This window comes from Phoenix dactylifera, chromosome 8 (assembly GCF_009389715.1).
Source record: "Phoenix dactylifera cultivar Barhee BC4 chromosome 8, palm_55x_up_171113_PBpolish2nd_filt_p, whole genome shotgun sequence".
Taxonomy (NCBI): Eukaryota; Viridiplantae; Streptophyta; class Magnoliopsida; order Arecales; family Arecaceae; genus Phoenix; species Phoenix dactylifera.
The window spans coordinates 3,196,354-3,216,313 of NC_052399.1; the positions used below are offsets into that span (position 1 = coordinate 3,196,354).

General features: G+C 47.1%; 2 protein-coding genes across 2 annotated transcripts; both read left to right on the forward strand.

Moving 5' to 3' along the window:
• The first annotated feature begins 4,348 nt into the window (after positions 1 to 4,348).
• Positions 4,349 to 6,032, forward strand: LOC103709734 (nuclear pore complex protein NUP50A). The gene is given in 4 exon segments (XM_039128666.1): positions 4,349 to 4,413; positions 4,415 to 4,490; positions 4,493 to 4,558; positions 4,561 to 6,032. Coding segments are annotated over 4 exon segments (375 nt in total). The 5' UTR covers positions 4,349 to 4,356; the 3' UTR covers positions 4,737 to 6,032.
• LOC120111515 (nuclear pore complex protein NUP50A-like) lies at positions 4,903 to 6,038 on the forward strand. Its single transcript, XM_039128665.1, is given in 5 exon segments — positions 4,903 to 5,060; positions 5,063 to 5,205; positions 5,208 to 5,520; positions 5,523 to 5,608; positions 5,610 to 6,038. Coding segments are annotated over 5 exon segments (825 nt in total). The 5' UTR covers positions 4,903 to 4,930; the 3' UTR covers positions 5,763 to 6,038.
• The last annotated feature ends 13,922 nt before the right edge of the window (positions 6,039 to 19,960 follow it).

Here is a 19,960-nt window from a genome sequence, read left to right on the forward strand (position 1 = left end):
CATTCTGAGTACTTGGACTTGAACAGAAGGAGGTGAATTGGGACTTGCTAACTCATGGCCATCCACCTATCAACTAAATATCCAGAATTTAATTTTGGATTGTGTATCTCAGTACTTGAACTTGAATAATAATGATGACGATGATGAGGAAGAGGAGGTGGTGGTGGAAAAAAAGTTATGGTTCTCCTCTCAAAATGATCATTTTAACACTTCCATCTAAGTATCTAAACTCATTAGCCATGATTAGTGTTTAATATATAATAATTCATTAAATGTTGCATATAATCCTATCCACTTTATCGTGGATATTGAATACTTAAACCACTTTAGCAACCCAAATTGCTCAACCATTGACAATCATTTCATGCAATTGAACTTGCAAGAATGTATTGTATAGCTTTGGTGGCTATACAAATATAAACAACATTATCACCTAGTCTTTGGTGCACTCGATCTTTTTGGGACAAATATGGAAGGTTGGTTTTCCATAACATGATAACATTTGCTTCTCTCTATTGAGATACTAGTTTTCTACGCTTGCTCTTCCATTTTCATGCAAACAAATAATAATTTAAACTTCATAAATAAAAAATAAAATAACAGAATTTTTTTATTTTTATTTTAAGATAGAGATATTTTTTTTGGGGGCCAAGACAGACTATTTATATCATTTTAGTACGAATTTATGCAAAACGGGAACATCTTGATCTCATCGGAGGCAACTAATAATCTGACGTCTCTATTTAAACGGCATGAAACTGGAACGGCCGAGATAAGCTACGCCTGGGATAGGGCAAGATGGAGATTATTCGGTCCCCACTCCCCATTTCTTTAATCTTTTTAATAAATAAAAATAGGGGTTTTAAATTCGCCAATATATATAAGAAGGATCCGCAGCATCAATCCCCGTCGCTTCAACGCCCGGATTTTTTTTCTTCTCTTCATCGCTCCCTCTCTCAGCTGCGGAGGGTGGAAGGAAGAGGAAAGACAAAATCATAACATACGCCTCTGTGCTTTCGAAATTTCTCCCTCCTGTCTCCCGTCTCCATAGATTCGAGGCAAGTCTTTCCGTTCGTCTTTCGCCCCTTCAATTTTTTCCCCGATAAAACTTGGATTTTTTTATCTTTTTTTTGGTAGTTTGTTCTGCAATTTCTTGTAGCGATCTCATTGGCTGTCAAAGATTCCTCAACCGCAGAGAATCGACTTATGTTTTCTCATTTCTGGATGATCTGCGCAAACCTGTTTCTTGATTTGTTGCCAGTGAGCTCAAGAATTGAGTAGAAACCATCAAGTTTTGGAAACCCTAATCGTTCGCATCACTTTCTTTATTTGAGATATATTACTTCTTGATGCTATTATAATAAAATATGCTATGTTTTCAGCTTGCAGTACGGGAAACGACTTATTTGGGGTGAATCCCTATCTTGATTGATAGGTCAGGCAGTCAAGAAGCAAAATAGTTTCCTAGTTTTATTAGAAAAGTTTTTTTTAAATAATCGTTCATTCGAATTTTCTTGTTCATCCTCAGATGGCTTTTCTTCTATGTGTCAGATATGATGAGAAAAGATCATGGTCTGGTCATTTCTTGATCTAAATTTTCTGTTCGTCATCCGTGAATGCTCTAAGTTTCAATGGACATAATTAGTTAACGTTTTGCGTATTGGGTAACTTCCGCCATGTTGAGTGATGCTATTTTGATATATGTACCACTTCATTCTGTATTGTTCTTTTGAGTCCGTCTAGCATTTCCATCAAAATACTATTTCTTTTCCAGATACATGGTGCTGTATTATCTTGGAATCTGATTTTATGCCTTATGCAATGCACATCTACCGGTCAACATGGCATGAAGACGTGAATCTAATTACCTTGTTTCTCAAAAAAAACAAAAAAATTGAAGTGACTCAATTATATCTTAATTAGCATATGCAGCTAATCATTTATCCATGTAGAACTTTTTTGGTTGGTCACTGTAACTCCTTATGTTTTTTCTTCTTTGCCCTTACTTTCCCATATTTCATTGCTATCCCACATGCTTTTATTTTTTTTTCTTGAATTGAAAAATAATTTGCGTTGTTCATGTGCTTTGATCTGTTGTATGCATATGTTTATTTAGGTTTCAATTAGGAAACTAATATGAGGAATTTGGACATAGAGAGTTCATTGTATTACATCATAACAAAAACTATTGCATTGCGAAGTACTGGGTTTCTGTAATTCAAATTACTATGTAGGTCTTCATTTAGCAAGGTACTTTAGGGTTATAGCTTACAATTTGTATACCAACAAGCTTGCAAGCTATGTAATAATGCCATTGACCCTCTCCTTTTCCCTGAATGCATTATTTAAGCTCTTGAAATAAATGGGGCTTTCTCATGTTGTATCATGCTTACTCTCTTGCAATCGGTTGTTCCTGCATTTTTTAGTAGTCTACTCTCTCTCTCTCGTCTCTCTCTCTCTCTGTCTATAGAAATATGTTTTCTAGCAATAAACAGTGATTGCCTTATTTATTCATCAAATATATGTTACTCATTGTCTTCAAGAAGAATAGATGGAAATTCATGTGATATAAAAACAGCCTTAATAGAAACTTTGTTTGTTCAAGAAAGACCTCTGCTTCTTTATTAGTTTGTGAAATGTCAATATATATATCCGCATTTCCTCATGCTTATCATACCCTACTCATGCGTGTCACGTGTTTTGCTTTGCTAGATGTTTTAAAATTTGGGTTCCCCAAGTACGGGTGGCTTATATCTTGCATAGTTACTTAATTTTTGGCTTATTAATTGTTGTGACATACGGAGTTGAGTATTCCTTCTTTTGTGATTCTTGAGATGTAACATCCATATTTTCTGATTGTTTTTCTTGCTGTCAGTTCTTTAAAAGGCAGAAAGCAAATATGTTGTTCATGGCACTGTAGCTATAATTTGTAAATCCGGATAGCAGTTTTTCCTATGAAAATTGATCATGTGCCAGAAATAGGCCAAGTGGCAATCCAAGCTGTACGTGATCCTTCCATTGCACACCCTGATTGGCTGCAAAGGATGAAAGTCGCCTGTTGTAGGTTATGATACATGCAGTTTTATATTTATTCCATCCGGCTGAATTACAGAGTCTGCTTGTTCTTCACGAGCGTCATTTCTAGCTTCCGACCAGAGACTTATTAGTATTTGATTGCCTGTTAGGTTATGAGTTTGCATTTGGTGCAGTATATAGTCTCTGTATGGCTGGTGGGATTCTGGTTCAGATGAAGCTATATGAGATAATCATTGTGGCTGTACGGACTGTGAGTTCTAGTGCTTATATTGGTTGGTGAAGGCCAACTCTTCTTCCTGCAGTTGGACCGATTTCTGAGGTGAAGACAGTTATCTCGGAACTAGTAGCTATTGGAACTGCTGGTCTTGTCCATAGAAGTAGTTAGTCAAGGAAACAGATGCTAGTTTCAATTATTTGTGCTTTTTTGGAGTGCTCCTTTTAGATATAGTGATTTCCAGTAAGAGTCATTTCTAGCTACTTAAATTTATTGCCTGTGAAAATGTGAAATTATGTCTGGGGATCAAAGTTTTGCTACAGTTCCATGAATAAGTTAAGGGCTCATAGTCTGCTAGATATCGGGTATGCTACTACTAGTAGGAAATCACAGGGATTGACCAGTCAAAAGGTCGTCCTTCTTTCTATCAATCTTTTATTCTGTTGCGTTGCCATCAATTTTACACCGCTTAATATTAGATGCATCTGTTTTTATTATCTTTCCAGTGTCTAGAGATAGTGTATCTTGCTGTATTAAGCTACCCTTTGTTATACATGCCCATATTGCATGTATTGAATTTATTTCTAGTTTCATACCATATTTTGCTTTATTGGAAGATTTATGTTTTTCCTGTCTTTATTAGTCCTTTATGGGAAATTGTCTTACTCTTTGATTGCTATTTTCTGAATAATAGTTCTTCTGTCTTTGTACTTGCTTGAAAATCCAGTTTCTATTATCGTTCATCAAAATAAAAGGACAAACACAAAAATGTTGATGAAACTGCTACCAGTCCTTTTTCCTTTATGGAAACTTACACCTAGCTGTATAGTTCTTTAACCATGTATATCAGTTCATTTTGATGCACCAAGCGCTTGCCTTTTCTTTTCTTCTTGTGTCAATTGCTTTATGCCCTTTGAAAGGGAAAAAATGGAAAACTTGGATTTTGATAGTTTTCTTCTTGGTTTGTTTAATACTTTAATTTTGCATTTATATCAGAGGAGGCGATTTATGATGGTCTGTATATTGCAGGAGATATCTTCTACTATCGCTACCATAAGCATTCACATTTCTTTTGGCTAGTTATTGTCAACATCAACTTTACCTAAATGGGGGATGCAGAAAGTGCCCTTCCTTCATCCAAGAAGAGAGTAGCTGGTAGACAAGCTCTCTAAGGATGATCCTGATCCAGATGATGATGCTCCTGAGCCAGAGATGGGGACTTTTCAAAGAGCCACCGAGGAGTGATGGCAACCAGAAAAATTGTCAAGGTCCGGCGCCATCAACCTGCATCATCTGCTGGTTCCAATCCTTTGCTGTTATTCGCTTGGTTCCTCCAACCAGTTCTGGTGCACAAACAACTAGCCCTGCCGATCAGCCTCAAATGGGTGCTGATTACAACAGTCTCAGAAGATCAAAAACAGTAATAATGAAAAGATTGAAAAATCTGGTGATGAAGATAAGGAAACTGAAAGTGGAGCTGCAGTGAATGAATAGAGGGGACAGCAGAGAATAACAGGAAGTCAGCAGAAGACATTAATGAAGTGTCGGCAGCTAAGAGTTGATGAAACAGGAGAGAATCACCAGGAAGTCAGCAGAAGACATTACTGATATGTCAGCAGCTAAGAGTGATGAAAAGGTTCAAAACTGATACAGTGGAAGAGGGTCAATCAGCCACTGGAAATGGGTAAGGAAGTGCAAAATGGAGGAAAAGAAGCCAAAAGGGAATCCCGAGAAGTAGCAGGTGAGGAAGATGGGGAAGAAACTGAGAAGAAAGCTGGAAGTGAAATGGATAAGGCGGTTGGAGATGAGACTGAGAAGAAAAGCAGGAAAATGACCATAAAGATGCAACTATGCCAGCTGGATCTTTTAGCTCATTTCAACAGTTGTCTAGTAGCCAAAATGCATTTACAGGGCTTGCAGGAACTGGCTTTTCGAACTCTTCATTTTCTTTTGGGTTCAATTGCTTAAAACAGGATCTGCATTTGGTGCAAGTTCTGGATCTCTCTTTGGGCTTACAAACAATGGGAGTTCTTCCTCATCATTGCCTGGTACGCACCAGATGCTTCTAAAAAGCGGCAGACTTTCCATGCAGGAGGTGCCTGTTGAAACAGGTGAAGAGAATGAGAAGGCACTGTTCACTGGTGATGCTATATTATATGAGTATTTAGATGGAGGGTGGAAGGAAAGGGGAAAGGGAGAGCTTAAAGTGAACATCTCTATTGCTGATGGTGAAAAGGCAAGGCTTATTATGAGGGCTAGGGGGAACTACAGACTATCCTGAATGCAAGCCTTTACCCAGATATGTCGCTTACTAATATGGATAAAAGAGGCATAACTTTTGCTTGTGTCAATAGTGTTGGGAGAAGGAAAGAATGCACTCACCACATTTGCTCTGAAATTCAAGGACAGTAGTATTGTGGAAGAGTTTCGAGGAGTGGTCACAGCACACAAAGGAAACAAGACCCCTGTACTGAAGACACCTGAGATTCCCCCAAGGCAATCTGATGAGTGAAATGATAGATGCCTCTTCAAAAAAGCTAATTTCCTGGAATTTCCTTCTTGAATTTTGTTATGTCTTGGTTAAGATGTCCCCATTATGTGATCAAGCTTTAAAATGTAGGGCCAAAAACTTGTTTAGTTAAAGTACAGTCCTTTGACAGAATGGTTCATCTTTTTATGTAATTCTAGAAGAGGACCTCAAGTCATGGTTCCTGTTGTTGTGTAGTTGCATTATCATCGACTTTTTATCTTGCCATAAGCTCATAATATCTGCTATTTTAAATTTCAATTTCTACCAAAAGTAACACCAGGTATGGTTTCTTCTGATAAACTGCATCCATATGCAAAATTAGGAATTATACTTCTTTACCCTTAATCATGCTTGGGTTGTTAACCCTTGGAATTAGTGTATGATGGCCTGGGATGAATAACTCAGCAGGATAAGTGGTTCTTGCTTTAGTTCCCACAAGGAAGCATATGCTTATGCTAAAGAAACATTTTTTGGACTTGTTTCATTTTAAATGCTAAATGGGTATCTGCTGAGGAAGCAATACTTATAAATTGCTGTATTTGCTGGCATACTCATATGCCTCGATTGATTTAAAACCATCCAAATCCAAATATAATGGCATATCCTGGTCAATCTGGTTTTGTAATTTTGAAGTGGTCCTTAGAGTGAATCGGGTTTTTAAAAGGGTAGATTAACGTAATTTAATTTTAGGTTCCATGCATTTTTAATATTGGATTGTGTTTCAGTTTGATTCTTTGTCAGTCGTTTTTTTACGTCACGGATGAATACAGTTCCTGAAATTAAACCTTGTCATCTTCTTCCAGGCTTTTTTCAAAGTTTGGTGGAATTCCATGGCTTTTATTCTTGGTTGCTGACCTTAAAATTATCATTATTAGTGTAGGCCTCTTTAACTGAGAACTTAGTCTCTAGGTTTTTAGTTTAGTTCATGGTCATCTTGGCTGGAAATTGATATCAATACTTAGAGAGTTGGCATTAGGACGGCTCGAGACATTATCTTCTTCTCAATCCTTTTATGCTGTGTTTACCTTGATAATCAGAGCGCGATTTATTGAAAAAAAAGCTTCGATAGTGATGATGATGAATTGAGTTTTTCGTATGCATTAGTATCCTGAAACAAGAGAGTAGGATGTTGAATAGGCAATTGATACATGCTGATTAATCATTTTTTTTTGCCCTTTTTTTTCATTTCTAGTTCCTTAAATGGTCATAGCCTTGTATTCGTTTGTAAATGTGATCAATTGATGATTGTAAATGTGATTTGGTTCTATGTTGAATTCGACCTTGTTGTTATCAGAGCTTTACTCCAAGAAAAGGTGGAGAGTTTTACTTGTTAAGCTATCATAGATGAAATACTATGAAGATTGTTCCATTATTTTAGTAATCCGGATCAGAAAATTCAGAAGGATGAAATATTCAACCCATTTGGGATGATTACAACTACAGAATTTAGTAAATGCAGAAGTCAGAGTGCTTATTATGTTGAAATTCCATGTCTAAATATGTAGTTCTTCTTATTTTTTTTTAATTATAAAAATTCAACGTGTTGAAAGAAGTGATGGTCTACTTTGGGACTGAGCTTGCACCTTGTTGCAGTGATCTATAATACTCACCAGCTTGCACATCTAGCAGGTTGATGCCTTTTGTCTGATCTGTGATTGTTATTCTAACTATAGTTTAAATTATTCATACCTGGTTTTGTAGAAGTAAAGTTCAGGGGCAAAAACTGCACAGTCTGCACTTCCTTGGTAAACCTTGGAAGTGGATGAGACCAAGAAAAAGGCTGCTGTATCTGATTTTTATGGCTGTGTCTTGTAGTGTAGTTAGATTATGACATGGCTGGATGAGCCCAAAGAGGATTATGTTTATTTGTTTGTCAGGGACTTCCATTTTTAAACATTTGGTGACTGAGTTGATCTTACTGAAGGTTGGTTTTCACCTTCTAGTATGACATGTAAAAACCAAGGGATGTTTCTTAAACCTTCGGTGGGTCTTGGTTTCCATAACTTGATAACTCTCTCTCCATGTAAAAACCATTAGGCTGTTCTGTTTTGTATGGTTTTTAATCTTTTTAATTGTACTTTTGTGCCTACTTCAAATTAAAATAGAGGCACAGTTAAATATTAAGACGGTGATGCAGGTTTGATTCATGTTTATGTTTTTCTTTTTCTCCCCCTTTTTAGGTGGGGATCGTGGAGAGGGAATTGATGCTGTTCATGCCAGTGCATCAAAAATGCAAGCCTATTTTTTATGTCAACAACATGTGTGCAGGGACTAAATATATAACTGTTTTCCTGAGGGGTGACTCTAGTCTCAAACGCATGCAAGGCTGGGTTGGCATTGACTTGTATGAAAATTTCTGAAACATTTCATGACATGCCCACGGCTTAGGTTGGCACCAGGCCCCGCTTGTAGGGCAACTAGTAGATGGAATCTGTTGCCTGAGAGAACCTGAAACCCTGGAAACATGTAAAGCCTGAAGGCATTTTTATTCTTGGGAGAGGCCTGAACAAGGAGCCTAAATGAATAGCAGATCTTGAAGCACCTGTATTCCTGGGCATTGCATGTAAGCATATGGTTGTTTTGAGGCCTGATGTAAGCATCTGTGGAAAGCTTAAAATCCGGCAGCATCTTGACAGGACATGAACTTGTGACTTCAAACAACACTAACTAACTGGTCGAGAACAGGAGCTGGTTGGAAGATGGGGATCGAAATACTATCATGCTTATTGGCATGCATGTAAAATAAAAAGAAGCCCAATTGACTAGGTGCTTTCTTTCAAGGTATGTATATCCATGCAGTATGCAGTCAATTATATGCCCACTTTTTAAGTGCATGGCTTATGCTGGTTTATTAAGTGGGTAGGTTTTTTGTAGACAGATCAAGCAACTTGACATCAAATCTAGCCTTTATAAGGAATATGAGAACAAGTTAGGTTATGTAGCCTATTGCGGTTTATCAAAAAGAAAAAGGGTCCATAAGCTTATTATACAGGCACCTATTAGTAGGGTTTTGCGAGAAGTACAGCAACCATTTAAAAATGTCCTGAAGTAAATATTGGAATTTAAACTTTATCTGCTTTCTATTAGGCACGTTGGCTACTTATGTTTACAAAGCTGGCAAATGGGAAATGCTTCAAGACACTGCTTATGCATAAATATGTTAAAAGATCATTCATCATTACCAGTTATAACATAGATGCCATTCCTATATGCAGTCATCTTAGTTATTAATATTTCTTCATGTGCTAAGTTCTTTTTGATAAATTTTAGTTATCTATAATGTTTTGCACTTTATGGCTAATTATAGAAGGATTGCCAATTGTTGATCTAAATTATATTAATACATCTCTTTTGGAATTCAAAGACAATCAAAAAAATATCTAATGTAAAATCATTCATGTATATCCTATTGAACATTGCTACCGCCAATGATTACAGAGCAAACAATTCTAAAATAAGTCTTAGGACTTCGCAAAATAAACTTTGGTGCCAGTTTTTCTTTTCTTTTCTTTTCTTTTTTTTCTTTTCTTGTGTACAAAGAGAAGGAAGAAAAGAAACAATAAAACCTAAACATTAAAAACAAAGTGAACAAAAACCAGCATCCATGTTCAACAGCGAAGATGGCTCCCCACGAATAGAAGAACCTAGGCGCAAATTAAGGAGTGAACCAAATCAAACCCTCAAGCCAATTGGGTAGTTTGGTTTGCTTTCCTATAAACATGTTGCACAGAAAAATAATCCAAAGAAGAGATCATACGATGAATATGTTGTGCCAGCTTTTCTTTTTAATTCACTTTGATTTATGTTTAACGTCCCATCACATGCAAAGCCTTGGTCTTAACCTTCTTTTCGACCAACTCTCTGGAATCTTTATAAATCTTTGAGTCTCAGAACCTAATTAGCTTAACCCAGACCCGGCCCCCTCGTTTGGGGTCTGGCTCTGAACAGAGGGTCCCTTGGAATGAAGTTTCACTCAGTTCACCAGATACCCAACAGGGCCGGGACAGGGCCGAGAGACGACTCACCTACTTTATTGAGGTCGGCCAGCCACATAACGTCGTGCGTGACCGCGAAAACCGCCACGTCGCTTATTGTTGCGGTCTCAGGTTTCTCGATCCTCTTCGTCTTTCCGTTCTTTGGGACGTTTGTAATTGGGAACTGGTCGCAGTTTACGTAAGAGGTTGCGGATTGCTGAGCATGGCTTTCGAGGGACGAGGGAGCATCTGATGACGATATGATCCATCAAATCGGACGGTCATGATGGCGTCAAAAAAGACAATATGATGTCGTGATTGCTTGAAGTTAGGCAAGTGAGAACTGTGGGGTCAAGGGGTCTCCCGGCTATCCAAAGAAAAAGAAACCATCGGGTCCAAAAAAGTGTTTGCCTCCACGTATGGGTCTTCCGGTAATCCTCCTCAGAGATACGACGATCCTAAACTTCTTCTTTGGTACGTCTCGGAAGAAGTCAAATCGAATCCGATCGAACTTGCAGATCCAGTGAAGAACGAAATAAAAAAAATAAAATAAATTGAATATAATTGTAAAAATAAAAATCAGAAGTGGCTAAGAGGAAGAACTTTTCTTCAGAATTTTTTGATATTTTTTTCTAATTTTTCGTGTCCCGAATAGGATGAAATCAAGGAATATGTATAGAGGGTTTAGAGGGGCTTTTTGGTCTTTTTGCGGACGCATCTGCGCCTTCCGCGGACGCGCCTACAGTGATTTTGCGAATGCCACAACAGGCGTTTCGCGAAATTCAAATGCGCATGCGGCTGAATCTCGGGCCGCGTGTGCATTTAAATTTTACCAATAATCCTCCACAAAAATTTAAATAATTTTAAAATCAAAATAAAATGTTGGATATCTTATATTATGCAATAGGTGTAGGTACCTTTCGGTTTAAACCTTCACTTAGTAACAATTGATTACATCTGTGGAGCCAAGGTAGTCTTAACATTGAACCTCGGTCCATGACTCAGAATAAATCAACAACACACATAATATAGCCTGATCTGGGTTCTAAGCGGGTTACACTAATATGGCCATGCGTAGGTATCTTTTATGTGCTTTTTAGGGAATCACCCATTTTTCATAATCGCGGCCTTACGACTGCACATATAAATTAGTCCTAATAAGGAAGTTGCAAGGAAGCTCCTGTCTTTTGGGTCTCGGACTCATTAAGAGTTATATAAACAAACTCATCCTACCGCTTGCTTTTATGAGCACTAACGTCACAGGAATGAGGAAAACATCAAACAGTGCTCCTCTTAGTCACATTCCGGTTTGTTTCTACCCATTGAACCTTTTAAGGTTTGGTTTCCACCGTAGTGATCTATCTTTATGGGCTAAGCCCCATCCCCCTCGATAACTCTAGAATTACTGTTCTAGACAAACCTTTTGTAAGCTGATCAGCCAAATTATTTTCTAATTTTACACAATTTAAAGCAATAACGTTATTTTTTAATTTATATCTTAATAATTTATGACGCACTTTTAAGTGCATGTTCATTTTTACATTGGCATTTTTTTGGTTGTACTTATCTATTGCAGATTTACAGTCATAATGTAAGGAGGCAGGTGGTAAATGTGACTCATCTATAGGAAGGTCTATTAGTAGATATCTGAGCTACTCAGCCTCAGTGCTAGTGGCGTCTAAAGCTATCAGTTTAGACTCTATGGTACTCCTAGATATCAAGATTTGTTTGGTGGATTTCTAAGACACAACAGCATCTCTTAGAAGAAAAACATATCCTGTGGTGGATTTAACATCTAAGGTATCGCTGATTCAGTTGGCATCACTATAGCATTCTAGAACAGTAGGAAACCTACTAAAGTGCAAACTATAGGACTTGGTACCCTTAAGATACCTAAGGATTCTCTCGAATGCTGTCTAGTGATCTCTATTTGGATTAACAGTATATCTGCTAAGTCTATTCACAGCATATGCCATGTCTAGCATGGTGTAGTTTGCTAGGAATCCTAGTGAGCGTATAATTTGAGCATATAGGCCTTGAAGGATAGGAGTTCCTAAGTTCTTCTTAAGGTGTGTAGAGGGATCAAAAAGAGTAGAGACAGTCCGACAATCGGTATTGTTACGGGGGAACTTAGCCACCATGCCCCACGTGACCGGCACGCGCGCCCAGGAAGACTACGGCAGCCCCTTGATCCAGCAATCCGAGCCCGAGTCGGACATCTTCGGCTCCGCAGCCCGACCCCGAGTCGGCTGCCCCTTGATCCAGCAATCCGACCCCGAGTCGGACATCTTCGGCTCCGCAGCCCGACCCCGAGTCGGCAGCCCCTTGATCCAGCAATCCGACCCCGAGTCGGACATCTTCGTCTCCGCAGCCCGACCCCGAGTCGGACATCTCTCGACAACGACAGGCTATTCCCCAGAGGCACGCCGCGGCCCTCTACTCCACTACACCCAGCAACGGTCGTATCCGGCGCTGCTCCACGATCCCCTGTAACAGCCGTACAAAGCGGAGCTCCACTACGCCCTGTCATGGCCGTACCCAGCGCTGCCCCACGACGCCCTGTAACGGCCATGTCAGTGGCAGCTCCATCGTGCTACACGATGACCAACCCCCCAAAAGGACCCCCCAGCCTGGTATATATGCGGCTGGGGGGAGAAGGGGGGAGGTAAGCAAGAACTTCCAGAGCATTCTCTTACTTGCTACTATTATCTCTCCTTCTCCCCCAATCTCCTCTGACTTGATCGTCGGAGGGCCCCCACTACCCCAGTGGTGGTGCGAGGCTTGCTTGCAGGTTTCCCGGTGGAAGGTGGAGCGCAATCAACACCAACCAAGGCAACTCAAACGGGACCCCGTTCACACCGCTGTGCCAATCGTTCTCGGTTTGGACCACCAGCAACAGTTGGCGCTAGAAGAAGGGTCACCGAATCTCAGAGCGATCGTAATGGCACGGCGAGGTGGTCGTGGAGCTTCCAATGCCTCCGGTCGCGGGGCCTCTCGCGCCTCCGGCCGGGAGGCCGCTGCGTCTCCAACACATTCTCAGCAACACTCCACCGCTCCACCTCCCATTCAGATGGTCGAAGCCGCTCAGTTCGACCAGTTAGCCCAGCAGGTTCGCACCCTCGTGGAGGCAGTGCAGAACCTGCAGGGTGTGATGTCTCGGGCGCCGCAGCGGGCCCAGGAGCCGCTGCTCCCTGAGCGCTCACCTGTCCTCCTCAACCCGCGCTCCTTCCTCTCCCATGGGGAGGAGCGCCGGCGCGAGGAAGATTCTCGAGCACGGTCCATTCTGCCGGGACCTTCCCATCGGAGCTGCGCGGGGTACGAGAGGCGGGCCCGGGCGCGTTCCCAGACCCCCCAGTCCTCAAGGAACCCGCGCTCCAGTCGGTCCCCCTCTCGGTGCTCCTTGTCTCCCACCCATCGGTCGCGCTCCCTGGACCGGCGGGTGGACGATCTCCACCGACAACTCCAGGTCCTGAAGGGCCACTCCAAAGATCCCTTCGCCGACTTGGAGATCTCCTCCCAGCCGGCGCTGGCCTCGAGGATCCTGCGGACCCCGAATCCGCCGGGGTTCAAGATGCCGGCGATCGAGCCCTATGACGGGGCAGCGGACCCGCGGGATCACGTCGAGAGTTTCAGGACCCTTATGCTCCTCCACGGAGCATCAGATCCTCTCCTCTGCAAGGCTTTCCCAGCAACCCTCCGTGGCCCGGCAAGGGCGTGGTTCGCCGGCCTGGAGGCTAACTCAATCCAGTCCTTCGACCAGTTCACTCGCCTCTTCATCACTCATTTCGCCGTCAGTAGCCGGCGGCGACTGGTCTCCGACTCCCTCTTTGATGTTCGGCAAAACGAGGGAGAAAGCCTGCGGGATTATCTCACCCGCTTCAACAAGGCTACGCTGGAGGTCCGGAACCTGAGCTAGGAGGTAGCTCTTTCAGCCCTGAAGCGCGGCTTCCGGAAGGGCAGACTCACCTTCTCCCTGGACAAACGCCTGCCGAGGAGCTTTCCGGAGCTGTTGTCCCGGGCGAACCAGTATGCGGACGCCGAGGAGGCGGCCGCCCACCGGAGCAAGGAGGCCGCCGAGATCTATCCAAAGCTCGGGAAGAAAAGGCGAAAAGAGGCACGCCAGAGGAGGAGCCCGACGCCCCAGCGTCGGCGCAGAAGCCCGTCGCCGGCGAGGAACCACGGCGCCCCACGCCCACGTTCTCCGCCCCGACGTTTCAGCCGGTGCACTCCTCTCCTGACTCCCCGGGCCCAGATCCTCATGGAAATCAAGGGGCGGGAGGACCTCCCGGTCCCGAGACAGATGAAGAAGATTCCTGGGAGGAGGCCCTCTCGGGCGTACTGTGAGTACCACCGGGACCACGGCCACGACACCGAAGACTGCTTCCAGCTTCGGGACGAGATCGAGGCTCTCATCCGCCGGAGGCGTCTCGGACGATATGTGAACGACCGACGTCCCCCCGCGGACCCGCGTCCAGCCGACCCGGCTCCTCCGGAGCCTCGGGAGCAGAATCGACCCGTTGCGGGCGTGATCCACACTATCACTGGGGGCTGCTCACGGCCCGTGAGGAACGCAGGGGGCTAGGTCCTTGGCGCACAAGATCATGAGGCAAGGCTATTGTTGGCCTACCTTGTTGGAGGACTCAAAGGATCATGTACGGAAATGCGACGCCTGCCAGCGCCACGCCAACGTCCAGAGAGTCCCTTCTGTCCCCTTGGCATCAATCATTGCACCCTGGCCCTTCGCCCAGTGGGGAATGGATATCCTCGGACCATTCTCCGTCGCTTCAGCTCAGCGGAAATTTTTGATTGTTGCAATCGACTACTTCACCAAGTGGGTGGAGGCAGAGCCGCTGGCCACTATCACGGAGGCGCAAGTCCGGAAGTTCGTGAAGAAGAACATCATTGTCCGATTTGGGGTACCTCGGGTCCTCATCTCGGATAATGGTCGACAGTTCGACAACAAGCATTTCCGTGACTTCTGCGAGGAGTTCGGGATCGAGCATCGGTTCACATCTGTGTCGCATCCCCAAACCAACGGTGAGGCCGAGGTCACAAATCGAACGATCCTCCAAGGAATTAAGGCGCGAATCGGTCGGACAGGGCAAGCTTGGGTCGAAGAACTCGAGAATGTCCTATTGGGCGTATCGGACCACGCATCGGACCCCTACCGGGGAGACGCCATTCAGCCTAACCTATGGCACGGAAGCGGTCGTCCCCGTGGAGCTCGGACTCCCCTCACCTCGGGTCGCCGCGCACCGACCCGAGGTCAATTCGGAGCAGCTCCGAGGGAACCTGGACCTCTTGGAAGAAGCAAGGGAAATGGCGCAGGTTCGGATGGCGATGTATCAGCGGAGGGTGGCCCGATATTACAACTCCAAGGTCCGACTGAAGCTTTTCAGAATCGGAGATCTGGTGCTAAGGCGAGCTAAAGCATCTCAACCTGCGGAAGGTGGGAAGCTAGCGCCAAATTGGGAAGGCCCGTATAGGGTTCGCTGGGTAAACCGACCTGGCTCCTACCAGTTGGAGGCCCTAGATGGTCGAGAAATTCCAAGGAGCTGGAATTCCGCTAACCTGCGCATGTATTACCAGTAGAACAACAATGCCAGAAAGACAGTTCAAAAATGTATAACACTTTTCATTTCAATAATTTCTGGTTACAATGGCGTGCTCGTGTGATTACAAAGAATTCCCAGAGGGGAATTAGGGTGTAAAGAAAGTAAAGAAGAAGTGGAGACTCCGAGGAGCTGAAGATCTGGGATCCCGAAACCTCCATCCGAAGCGGCTGCAATCCCACCGGAAGTGGGTGCTTCCAACCGGAGGCGCCATCGACGTCTCACGAAAAAGACGAAGAGCCGGCGCGGATGAAGAAGAAGTGGACGAAGGAGAAGTCCACACTGCTCCTACCCAGAGGCGCCATCCACGCCTCACGAAAAAGACGAGGAGCCGCCGCAGAAGAAGCTCCCGCTGCCTCCAGGGGAATGCCACCTCCAAGGGATATTCCGGTCCTCCCTAGTGTTAGGGGAGAGAAGGGATACAAGGGAGAAGAGCATATGGAGGCGCGGTCCCGGATCAAGCGTCTGGTGCGGAGCTCAATCGGGAGGTTGAACTTCAAGAAGGGGAGACGTGATCCCGGATGAAACGCCTAGAGCGGAGTTCCGCCGGGGAGAACCTCCTTGTTGATCCCAGATGAAACGGCTAGTTGGCGGAAGTCGCGAAGGGCGCGCCTCCCGTTCCTTCGGTAGGGGTCTCTCAACCATGCGCCGGAGAGGAGGCCCACGATCCATGGCAACCTGAACAGCTCCGGCTTGGCAGGCTCCATCGCACCTGCACCTATATTTATAGCCAAACTGTGGCCCTCCGGTCGTTCCGATGCGGGTGGCTCCAATAAATGCGGGCGCATTGAATCCGGAGCCGATCCGGCTCTCGAGGCGTATCTTCCCGCGATTTCCTAAGCGTTATTCTCCTTAATCGCATTCTTTGTGCAGGACACTCCGGGTGGCCTGTACCCCTAGGTCCACATATCTCCGCTCGCGCCCAGGCCGCATCCGCCTCGAAGAACGCGCGTATCGCGGCCGCTTAACTGACACTCCTCGCAAGCAGCAACTGGCGATCCGATTTCCCAGGTAACCCCTCAATTAGCATTTAATGCCCATCTGGTGTTCCCCAGGCGACGCTTGGAGAGGAGGAGAAACACGATCGCAGCTGGCCACGGAGAAATCCCGTCGGGCGGCAAGCGACAGGCGCACGACCAGCGAGCGGAATTTCCCGAGGCTCGGCCCTCGGATGCCAGGCTAACCCGATGATCATCCCGGGAGCAGACTAGCCTGAAGCCCCGACCGGTCGCCTCGGCTTGCGCCAGCCTTGGCCGACCAACGAGCGGAATTTTCCGAGGCTCGGCCCTCGGATGCCAGGCTAACCCGATGATCATTCCGGGAGCAGACTAGCCTGAAGCCCCGACCGGTCGCCTCGGCTTGCGCCAGCCTTGGCCGACCAACGAGCGGAATTTCCCGAGGCTCGGCCCTCGGATGCCAGGCTAACCCGATGATCATCCCGGAAGCAGACTAGCCTGAAGCCCCGACCGGTCGCCTCGGCTTGTGCCAGCCTTGGCCGACCAACGAGCGGAATCTCCCGAGGCTCGGCCCTCGGATGCCAGGCTAACCCGATGATCATCCCGGGAGCAGACTAGCCTGAAGCCCCGACCGGTCGCCTCGGCTTGCGCCAGCCTTGGCCGACCAACGAGCGGAATCTCCCGAGGCTTGGCCCTCGGATGCCAGGCTAACCCGATGATCATCCCGGGAGCAAACTAGCCTGAAGCCCCGACCGGTCGCCTCGGCTTGCGCCAGCCTTGGCCGACCAACGAGCGGAATTTCCTGAGGCCTAACCCTCGGATGCCTGGCTTAGCGCCGGAAGAAGTTCCTGAGGCCTAACCCTCGGATGCCTGGCCTAGCGCCGGAAGAATTTCCTGAGGCCTAACCCTCGGATGCCTGGCTTAGTGCCGGAAGAATTTCCTGAGGCCTAACCCTCGGATGCCTGGCCTAGTGCCGGAAGAATTTCCTGAGGCCTAACCCTCGGATGCTTGGCCTAGTGCCGGAAGAATTTCCTGAGGCCCAACCCTCGGATGCCTGGCTTAGCGCCGGAAGAATTTCCTGAGGCCTAACCCTCGGATGCTTGGCTTAGTGCCGGAAGAATTTCCTGAGGCCTAACCCTCGGATGCCTGGCCTAGTGCCGGAAGAATTTCCTGAGGCCTAACCCTCGGATGCCTGGCCTAGTGCCGGAAGAATTTCCTGAGGCCCAACCCTCGGATGCCTGGCTTAGCGCCGGAAGAATTTCCCGAGGCCTAACCCTCGGATGCCTGGCTTAGTGCCGGAAGAATTTCCTGAGGCCTAACCCTCGGATGCCCGGCTTAGCGCCGGAAGAAGTTCCTGAGGCCTAACCCTCGGATGCCTGGCTTAGAGCCGGAAGAATTCCCTGAGGCCTAACCCTCAGATACCTGGCCTAGCGCCAGAAGAATTTCAAGAGTCGGAAGTCAGCGAGACGCTACCAAGAGTTAAAAAGAAGAAGGACGAAAGTGAAATGAAGAAACTCTATTTGCATTAACTTTCATTGTTTCAGGGCCGAGACCCATACAACTTGGCAAAACGCCAACACACAAAGAAAAGAACAAAAATACAGAAGGTCAGCTTGGAGGAACCCCCGGGTCGGGAACGCCGGGCACGTCCGCAGGGGGTAGGGAGGCGGTTGGAGAATCAGCAGGCAATGGCGCCGGAGAGGAGTCTAGAAGAGAGATCCCACTCAGGTCAATTTCGGGGTACTTAGCCGACACCCTTGTCAGGCCTTCCTCGAAGCCTAAGATAAAGGAGTCGGACCCCGCGTCCGACATGTCACGGACGAACTCGTCAGACTGACGATAGGCCTGTACCGCCTCCGATATATCACGGGTGAACTCGGCGGACTGACGATAAGCCTGTACCGCCTGACGCCCGATTTCCGCACTCTTCTCGGCCAGCGCCGCCTCTGCCCGCTCCATAATCTGAGCTTTCGCCTCCAAGACCTTCGCCACAATCCGGTCGTCCGCCTCGGAGGAGATCCTCAGCAGATCAGCCTGAGCCTCCTTGTGCTTCGCCTCGGCAGCAATGCGAGCAGCCTTAGCCTCCTCCAGGCGCGACTGAAGCTCCTGGTCGCTCGCGCGGGACTTCTCCAAGGCCGACTCCAATTCGCCCAGCTTGGCTTCAAGAGACCGGGTTCGGTTGCGGGCGTTGTCGGCTGACCGCTGGGCCTTCTCCCACCTCTCCCGGTAGTCGGCAGCCTTCCGGGACTGCTTCTCGGCCCGCTCCTCCGCCTTCTTGATCTCGCCCTCGAGACCCGAGGCAACCTTGAGTTGCTCCTGAGCCTCCAACAGTTGCTTCTCGAGGGTGACGAAGCCGAGTGCCCGCTCTTCGGCCACCTGGAGCCTCATCTCGAGGTCCCTGGTCGTCCTCCCCGCCGCAGCCTGACCTCCCTCCTCTACTGCCTTCAGTTGGCTCTCGGCCCTCGCCAGAAGCCTCGCCTGTTCCTCGTAGCACTCCTCCAGGCGGATCATGTACTGGGCGAGCTAAGAGATAGGAAAAACGAGGGCGTCAGGCGGGGATCAACAGAGCTTATAAATGATGAAAGCGACCAAAAGAACACTCACCGACATGAGACAGACGCAGCTGGCAGCCCCAATGTCAGGGACCCTCATCTCCCGGACCTGCCTGCGGTCCTTCTCCAGCAGCACCGTCTCGATGAGGTTTCGGGCGCCGGCGAAAGTGAAGGCCGACCCCGACTTCTCCCCGGAGTCGGACGGTGGTTCTGCAGCCTTACCCTTACCCATCGCTTGGGGAAGAGTCATGCTGACCATGCTCAGGGCGGGGACCGCCCCTGGAATTGACAGGGTCCCGCTCGGCCGAAGCCTCGGCGCGTCCCTCCTCGTATCATCCGGAGCCGACCGAGTCGAAGGCTGGGCTGGGGACCGATCACGTCCGACCCGTCCATCTCGGGCGCGCCCGGGTGATGCCTCCGGAGAAACGGTAGTCTCGGCATCGGAGGGCTGATACAACGTCAACTGCCGGTCCGCGCCCGCGGCGTCCCCCTGATCGGTGGGTCCGGACCCGTCTGTCGGCGTCGGAGTCGCCTGCCGGCGGGACTTCTTCGCCGGTGGGGCCCCGCTCGGAGGAGCTCGTTTCTTCCTCCGAACTGCTTCCAGTAGGGACGTCCTACCAACAGCCGTTGCCTTGTCCGACCGCATGACGTCGTCGATCTCTGCAAAAAGGACGAGGTGGTCGGAGGTTGAGAAACTGAAGGAAAGAACGAGACGAAAGAGGAGAAAAGAACTAAAAAAGAAATGGTGGCGGGCTCATGGTCAGCGGGGACCGAGCTCAGACCTACGTTCACCAAGGTATCCTCGGAAATAAGGCGAGCCACCGAGGGGAGCCGGCCCTCGGCAACCAACCCCTTCAAGACGGCGACGCCATCGGATTCCTCCCTCGACAACCTCGATAGGCCAATCGGGGACTTCATCGGCGTCTCCCAGGTTGCCCTGATTCCCCAAGAGGGATCTGCGTCAACGAAAAAGAAGCGCCCCTTCCAGCCGTGAATGGAGGTAGGAGCCTCCTTGACGAGGCCGCACCCTCGCCGCGCCGCAAAGCACCACCACCCTTTGTCCTGGGGGTGGCCGCTCAGGCCGTA